The sequence below is a fragment of the Aedes aegypti genome, chromosome 2, assembly GCF_002204515.2.
Source record: "Aedes aegypti strain LVP_AGWG chromosome 2, AaegL5.0 Primary Assembly, whole genome shotgun sequence".
NCBI lineage: Eukaryota > Metazoa > Arthropoda > Insecta > Diptera > Culicidae > Aedes > Aedes aegypti.
In genome coordinates, this window is record NC_035108.1 from 212,530,885 (window position 1) to 212,540,082 (window position 9,198).

The 9,198-nt window shown below is 36.1% G+C and overlaps 1 protein-coding gene across 1 annotated transcript in view; it reads right to left on the reverse strand.

The window, feature by feature from the left end:
- The window catches only part of LOC5576989 (augmin complex subunit dgt5), a 31,425-nt gene extending 22,577 nt beyond the window's left edge, over positions 1-8,848 (reverse strand). Inside the window, exons 1-3 of the mRNA XM_001663041.2 lie at positions 8,652-8,848; positions 8,459-8,597; positions 8,249-8,393 (exon numbers count right to left, since the gene is read on the reverse strand). Of these exons, the coding sequence (XP_001663091.2) occupies positions 8,249-8,393; positions 8,459-8,597; positions 8,652-8,746 (379 nt within the window). The 5' untranslated portion in view covers positions 8,747-8,848. The remainder of the gene's footprint in view (positions 1-8,248; positions 8,394-8,458; positions 8,598-8,651) is intronic.
- Positions 8,849-9,198: the final 350 nt, after the last annotated feature.

A 9,198-nucleotide genomic window follows, 5' to 3' on the forward strand; every position in this document is an offset into this window, starting at 1 on the left:
CGCGGTTCGCTCGGTTACGCACGCTACCTATATCTCCGTCATCGTTCAGCTGCGTGTGAAGTAAACTATACTTCTGCTGAATGTGTTCCTTCTCCAAAGTCAGCATCGCCGCAATTCCTTTTCTCCGCGTTCTCTCTGCAAACGTATCGTCATTTCTGTAGGTATCGGGTACCCGATACCTACAATTTCTTGAAGAATCTTTTCCTGCTTCTCTCGTAACCGCTCCTGGAGTCGCTTCTCCTCTTCCAACCGTTACATTTCGAGTCGCATCCTCGCTTCTCGAACACTGCTGGTCGACGATATAGACGGAGCGGGTAGAGCGCAAGCCACGCATACATAACTTCGGTTCTTATCTTCAATGCTATCATTGGCACCCGCACACATAAAATGGAATCAGTGGTCACATACGTCACACTGGACCATCTTCCGATCTGCTTCGTTCGGGAGGCTGCAGATCATGCATTGGGAGCGGGCCATTTGGCATAAAGCCATTTGGCATAAGGTCATTTGGCATAACGCCATTTGGCATAAAGGACATTTGGCATAACGGTCATTTGGCATAACGGACATTTGGCATAATTTTTAACTAAGTGAAAGATGAGGGTCATTTGGCATAACGGACATTTGGCATAATTTCAATATATTTTCTGTACATACTTAAATTGAAGATTTTAGCATTTTATTACTGTTTTTTTTAGTAACAGCTGAATCTGTTCAATAATAATTTATTTATTCTCTTCTCTGGCAAGCCGCCGAAGAAGCCAATAAGTGCGATATGAATCCATCAGAAGAATCCGGTTAAATCATACCACCGAATTCAATCGGACTGTAAACTTTGTAGATGTATTTTATACGACTTATGTTGACTTCCAATCCGGTGATATCGCTTACTAATAGACGAAATACCGATAAAGAAAAAGATGGTGAATTTCTTTCAGAAGCTTCCAAGTTAATCAAAAACCACTAAAAAACGATGCACTTTTTCTTTCTATATAAATACACGTTTTATATTTGATTTTATATGCTCTGTAAGAGCTCTAAGAGAATGATAAAATCAACCCGTTAATTCAGGACGAAGTTGTGAACTCTTTACATCGCGTCAAGACTCTGAGGTGACGGTTAATTCGCCTCTGGATTACCAAAGATATAATAAGGTTTCAAGTGTTTTATTGATCTCATCAGATTTTTTCCTTCTTTTGCACATAGACTATTCATTCGAGTTATACTGGTTTCATTACTATTGAAAATAGTTCAGCTTATATTTTAATTGGGAATTTTACCTTCTTTAAATAATCGGAAGTTCTTTGTAGTTGTCCTGATAAAACTATTATATGCATTAAACTTGCCTAAATTTTCATAAGAGATTTTTCCTTCTTTTGATCATAGGCTGTTCTTTCAAGAGTGAAGTAATTCTCATAGTTATTGATGTTAAAGCTTATAATAAGGGTATCAGGGGTAATATGCACCCCAGGAGTAAAACTACTTTTTGGGGATTCTATGAATATTTTAGAAAAATTTAGACATTTTCCTGGAAGTTGAATTTGTAAAATCGCATGTTGTGGTGGGTCACTCCTATCCGCCCTTGACGAATCTTTTCCAATTGTTTTACAAATACTCATAAAAGGCACCGTGGGGTTGTTTTGCCTCAAGAGTGCATATTACCCCAGAATGCCTTACGTCTTATTCAATTTTTTTTTCCTCAACTTGGGTGAGATGTCATTCTCCTCCAAGTTTAAGATTGCAACTTGTGAACTGAAGTCTGCATCGTTGCTTGCGTATAGCAATAAACTACTCGGGGAATATTTAAGTCAAAGAAACCAAGACTTGTGGTTGCTAGAGCTATGACATATATTACTTAGTACGATCCGAGGGATCAAAGCAACCCGATCTAGCAGAAGGACGAAAAAGTGTTAAACCTTTTTGGTTACTGTCAAAATCTAACTACAAACATCTGTAGGTGGCTATCACCGCTAGCAGAGAAGTGAATAAGTGCTTACATTTAGGATGTACTTTTTTCAGCACGAACTGTTTCTTGAGCTACTACTCAAAAGCTAATTATGTGTATATCAATGATGGTGTAACTTTCTTCATGAATAAGCTGAAAAAGTTCTTTGAAATTCATTATAAATCCATGCTAACAGTAGTTCACTTTTGTTTTCAATTTCGGCCGAACGGCATTCGGCCAAATGACCCGGAACCGAAAATGCTGAACATATTATCAGAAGCAACTATGGCTCTAAAATCAATAAATCGAGACGAAAACCTCATGTCCGCCTAAACTAGCTTCCTGAACCAGTGTGCAGTGCTTGATCGGATTCGTTTTTAATTTCAAATTAAGAAATATTGCGTCACTGATTGACACCCTAGTTCATCTTCTGTTATCCTGTTTAGTCATGATATTTATCTAGAGATTTACCCTTCTTTTAAACATAAGGTATTCTTTCGAGGGTTATTGCTATAGCGATTCGACGCGTTATTTTATTATATAGGAATTTGCCCTTCTTTCTAACATGACTTTTTCTTTTGCGTAATATTTATTACAACAGTTTTTTCACATAGAAGAAGGAGTATCTGAATAAAATATAAAATACCAATAAATCATAAATACTAAATAACCCTTACTTTTCAGATGGTTTGATATTATGCCAAATGTCCGACATGCCAAATGACCTTTACTTCACATATGGTTTGATATTATGCCAATTGATTCTTACTTTACATATGGCTTGATATTATGCCAAATGTCCGTTATGCCAAATGACCCTTTATTTTCACATTGTTCAAAATTATGCCAAATGACCGTTATGCCAAATGGCTGTTATGCCAAATGTCCTTTATGCCAAATGGCGTTATGCCAAATGACCTTATGCCAAATGGCTTTATGCCAAATGACCCAGACCCCATGCATTGGTGCAGTGTTGTGTCGGCACCTGCATTAAATCTAGGGTTAGCTTTTCCATGCGAACCAGCCTTCGACATGACTGGATTTGATGATTAACTGGTAGTTAATCTTGAAGTTCTTGTTACGGAGACGGCGAAGTCGTTCGGACCTCTCAAAGTCAAACTCGTCCTTTTAGTTCGAAGTAAGCTTTAAGATTAACTAGTCTTCTTCGTTCACAATTCGTCTTCGTGTAACAAGTTTTTTTTTGTAGATAAGTGTGACCTTGTAAATAGGCAAACTAACAAATTCAAGAAATTAATTTTAAGGTTTTCAACTTTATAACGTGTTTTGTGAAGTTTGTTATAGATAGATATAGATTGTTAGTCTGTCATAACTGAAACGGTTGAAGTCTACCGATTTGCCAACCGAGAGTTGGCTGTGTTGACCGGTGACGAGTGGTCTTCTACCGCTGCGCACAAGTTCAGTATAACACATCAACATGATAAAGCTACTGGTCGAAACTTGTTGTGGTAATTTATAATTAAATTTCACTATAACACACAAATTGCAAAAGAAAATTTGTTTTAAGTCTGTGCTTCAATACGTGTGACTCACATTGCAAGTAGGGCCACGAATAAAGCTGTTATTATAAATATGTTTATACAATAAACATAACTCTTTAAATGTCTTGAAAACTGATACTTGATGGAGGTTCAAAATCGTGACCTGAAAACATGAGATAGATTTAATTTACAAACGTAAAACTCTACATGTTGTTTCTTTAACTAATAAGGGGTCATCCAAAAATGACGTCCATCATTTAGGGGATGGGGGATCTAACAAAGTGTGACAGTGCATGTATTAGGTATTGGAAAAAGCGTGACAGAGGGGGGAGGGGGGTTCTAGAAATCCCAAAAAACGATGGACGTCATATTAGGATCTTCCCTAAGTGATGCTATGACGAATTTTATTTTACGAAATTATAACAACGTTTTAATACACTCAAAAAAATCCAAACGTCATTGATACGTGAAAAATCACGTAGATCATTCCAAATTCATTTTGCCTCCACTTTACCTGACTAAGATAAAGATCGCTAAGCCATTCATAACCATCAAATAGTGAATCGGTAATTGTTACTGAGGTTACCTATCGCACTTACGTGAAATTCACGTAGGTGCCTAAGTTCATTTTGACATCTGCATGTTGTACGTACATTCGGTGTTGAGCGCAAATTCTAAGATGGCGCCCGCTTGATTTTTGAGGAACTTCAGAAGTTGCTGAACTTTAAACCCTGTGTTAGATTGATTTCAAGGTAAATATGCTTTGAATACCAAAGAATCCCTGCATTACTTCATATTTTATACCTGATTTATAACCTCTATCAATTAGGGCAAACGCTCCCTTAGTGGAGGTAGCTCCAATAGTGGAGGTAGTGTGTTTTGGCATGTTTCGCGCTAATAAATGATTATGTGATATTTTTGTATTATGTACGATGCGAAAATGATACAAGTAATCGAATAATATTCATGAAATTTAACCGTAAAACTATTTAAAACAATTATTTTGCTTAATTTTTTTGCTCCTTTGCACCTATAGTGGTGCATCAGTACCCATAGTGGAGGGTCCCATAAGAAATTAATGGTTTGCGCCACTAAAGGAACCATCCTTAAAATATACCTCCACTAAAGGAACAGTGTTCCTATTATTGGTGCAAGGCTTTTTGCAGGGAAATTTCGAATGAATCGTGATTTTTATACATTTGAATGATAGAAGGATTTGAGATCTATCGAATGATACGGTAAAATCATATATTTCATGATCTTAACACCGTGTTTTAGCAGTTTTCCCTTAGGTGCACCACTAATGGTACACTTGCCCTACAGCACGCGAAGGCGAAGGCTACAACAAGAAAGAACAAACTCACAACATTTGGGAAACAGGATTCACAATACTCAGATTGAATATAAAAATATCACAATCTTTTAGGTCTGTTTACATTTTCCAATTGGGAATTAGTTATTAGAGATAAGGTTGGTCTTTATTCCAGTTAAATTAAATGCAAAACCATCTAGGTCCTATAGAAACGCTTCGTAAAGGCTACCGGAAAATCCACGTAGCTCTTACGTGTAGCGCCGGTGGAATGGACGAAGTTCAAAAGTTCATGCGTTCATTATGGGCTACCTATGATTAACGTAAGAGCTACGTGGAAATTGCGATGGAAAAAAACCACGTATGTTTTCACGTAACAATGACGTTTGGATTATTTTGAGTGTATAAATCATTTTTATATAAATGTACCTATGAGGGGTGACTTGCAACACTTTATTCATAAGCAATTTTGAGTTTTATAAAAATTATAAACTTTTGTGTTAGGTCTACTTTATACACGGTGTGCCAGAAACCGTTATTAACGTAAAAAAATGTCCAAGATTTTGGCACCTACCATTTGAAAGATATAGTAGTCAAGCATCTTCTCCGTGAATTTGAAAATGTTTTAACGAGGGAATCGAAAGTTATCGTGATTTGAAGGGTTTGAACTGTTTTGGAAGGGATTTTTACATACTTCACAATTTTCCCCACCAGTCCATCATTATTAATTTGTAAACTAGCCAAGTAACCATCAGCTTTGCATTGAGCATTCAAAACATATGATATCCAAGCATCTTCTCTGAAATTTTGAGACAATTTCTTCGAGAAAATCAGAAGTTACAGTGATTTGTATATTTACCATTATTTCTATGAAGTTTAAATAAGGGCTTATTTATATGGCTTTGCTATATTGATGCGCATAATTTACAAATAAAAATGTCTATAGGACTGACACTCGGTATCCAAAAGATAAAATATAATCTTCGCAGTTAGTTTGATAAAATTTTATCGAAAGACAACATAAGCGGAGTACTTTGAAGGTTTGGACATGTCCTTAGGATTTATTTTCAATCGTCTAAAATAATGTGCACCACACGCATTTGATCATTGCGATGCAAATTGATTTAACAGATTTGTATTGTCTTTGTGTTGGACTTGTTTTGACTTGTCTTTCATTCAAGGAAGGCAGTGTTTCGTTACAGCATAAGCAAATGTGATCATTTTCGGCGTTCTGCTGGGCAGTGATTCGTTATGGCCCAAATACGCGTATTGGTTAATCTGAATAATTTGAAAATGGTTCTTTGTTGCTCAGTCGAGGATGGATTATCAACTGATATCGTTTTATGCTACTGGTTTAAATGTTCTAAATACGATTGTTCAGAATTAATTTGGACAACGTTTATATTTGTTCAAATAATAGTTCAATAGTTGTTCAAATTAATTCAAATAATAAGTCGGTTATTGTCGAAATAAACCTTGTTTCATGTTTTTCAAATATTTCAATGCAACAAGCCTCATATTCGGATTAGTTTTACATAATAACACAAGATCCTTGAATTGTTAGGTACTATAAATATCGACTTTTCATTTAGATACTGATAGTTTACGTTTTAGATTGATGTTGCATGATTCGCATCATGCAAAACCTTTGAATGGTTCGTTATCAAAGGTGTCGTCATATGAGTCTCAAGTCAAGTTTTGTACATATGAAAGAATTACTTTTTATTTTATTTTATTTATTATTTTGTTGAAATTATTACGCTTGTAAGGAGGTGTCACCAGTGAATATGATGCGATGATCTCTAGGGCTTTTGTAATTAAGCGTTATGTTTACCAAGACGAATCCTGTAATATAACCTCTTTCCATTTTCCAAACTCCCAATGATTTCTCGTGGAAGTGCAGAAGATCCCAACGGCTTCGTCAGAGATAGCAACACGTAATACATTTATTCCATAACCAAAATTGACCTGCATTCGAACGCAGGCGGCGCTGATATTGCTTAGTACAGGAAATGAGAATTCCATTACTTACACACTGAGGGTGATGCAACAAATCCTAAGCAGCATAGCATCCGTTTTCTCCTTTTACAACTATAGTTGCTCTTGTAATGACAAAGAAGCAGCAGAGGGCGGTCAATCACGCTCTTTTATTACATTGATTAACATATTGACAAGACTTTGTTGGATTTAGTAATAGTAAAACATTGAACATACTAATTAAAAACATTCAAAATTTGCTTTTCCAAAACTTCAAAGTACTCTAGTTATGTTGTCTTTTGATAAAATTTTCTCTAGCTAACTGCGAAGATGCTAGTCAACTAGTGTGTGTAGTCAACTAAATCTTCTGAATGCCGAGTATCAGTCCTATAGACATTTTAATTTGTAAATTATGCGCATCAATATAGCAAAGCCATATAAATAAGCTCTTATTTAATCTTCATAGAAATAATGGTAAATATACAAATCACTGTAACTTCTGATTTTCTCGAAGAAATTGTCTCAAAATTTCAGAGAAGATGCTTGGATATCATATGTTTTGAATGCTCAATGCAAAGCTGATGGTTACTTGGCTAGTTTACAAATTAAAAATGATGCACTGGTGGGGAAAATTGTGAAGTATGTAAAAATCCCTTCCAAAACAGTTCAAACCCTTCAAATCACGATAACTTTCGATTCCCTCGTTAAAATATTTTCAAATTCACGGAGAAGATGCTTGAATACTATATCTTTCAAATGGTAGGTGCCAAAATCTTGGACATTTTTTTACGTTAATAACGGTTTCTGGCACACCGTGTATAATTCATCAATCAACTACAAACACTCGTTAAAAATATTGTTCAGTTAAGCCTTTTTTCCCATACAAAAATAGCTCAATTATTTTCTTAGAAAAAGGTATTCAAAATGCTCTTGTACTGGTTTGAATGCTTTAAATACATAAATAACAATACTTAACAAGTGTGACTAACAAAAAATATCAACATTTTGTTGGAAAAAACTAAATTAGCATTGAGTGTTGCAAACCACCCCGCACAAGGACATTAAAAAATTTCACCTTTTTGATGCCTTTTGATATGACAAAATAATTCGATTCAATCTTCTATCATCCCATTCTGTGGCCCGGCTAAAGTCCTACAAGGTATTTAGATTTTTAGATGACGTTTAGATCATGGTTCTGGTTGATTGAAGTTAAAGTCACCCCGTTTGACGGTACAACAGTACGACAGCCCGAAGGTTAAAGTAAGACCGCCTTCTGCAGAGTTGAGAATCGTGTGGAGAGTTACAGTTTTTTTGTAAAACCCCGTACGATTGATGCCCGAAGCAAAATCGTGGGTTTATATCAAATGTTTAATTACGGAATTAGTATTATCGGCATAAAAATGGATTATTTGCATATTTCCAGTGAATGAAAATGTTGACCAAAATTTGGGTGCTGTGAACACTCTGTGTGGAATGACGAACATCACTGAAGAACATAAATCAAGTTGAGTTACTTACTTTTTTCATTGATTTTATCCGTTAGCGCTTCCATCGTTGCCTTCGATCTCAGAATCCTGGTTCTTGTTTCTGCACATTTGTCTTTCAACCTCTCCACTTTCTCATATCGTTGTAGCTCATCGGGCATTTGGAACATTTTCGATTTCTAAAACAAAAATTTGATATACATATCACTTTTTTATGGTTTAGCTAATCCAAGTAGTGACTTACCGCAATCACGCCGCCTAGGGCTTGATATTGCTTGAGTTTGGCTGCCAGGACGTTGTTTCGCATTGTGGCTATCTCCTGCTTCGGAAGTATTCCGGACACGATCTGCTGGAAAAGGATACTCTGCTTGCCGCGAATGCATCTGTAAGGACAAAGGCGTTGAGATAAAAAGCACTTACTGTGAAGATATTATTACTTTTTTAACGAATCGTCGGAAGGAATCTTTTCCAGTGGACATCCCATTTTAGTAGCCCACAGCTTGAAGCGCACAATTTCATCGGTTAGAGACATTTTGATGGATTTATTTTACGAAAATTTACGATTTTCTGTTCCACTATTTTTAACCGAACTGATCGCGGTTCAATCAAAACAACTAACCGACATCATTCTGACATATTGTTGCGTAAGTACGTTGAAAAAATAGATGGCACTGATGCGGTTAGCAAAGACGCAGTGTTGTACCGCAATGATGATCGAAAATGCTATTTACCGAAAATTATAAGTACGGTGTTGATTAAATTTACGTCCTAGGTGGCTCTGTTTATTCTTAAGAGAATTCACGATACGAAACTTTTACTCAAAATGGTGTACACAAAAAGAAATTTCTACTGAAAGTTGAGTATACAGTAAGCAACTTCTACTCAAAATTAGGTCGAATGCGATCATGCGATCCCTGATGCAATTCGCTCCCAATACGACAATTCGTCCGGTGGGGTGTGCTGCTGTCGTCATGATGATGGTTG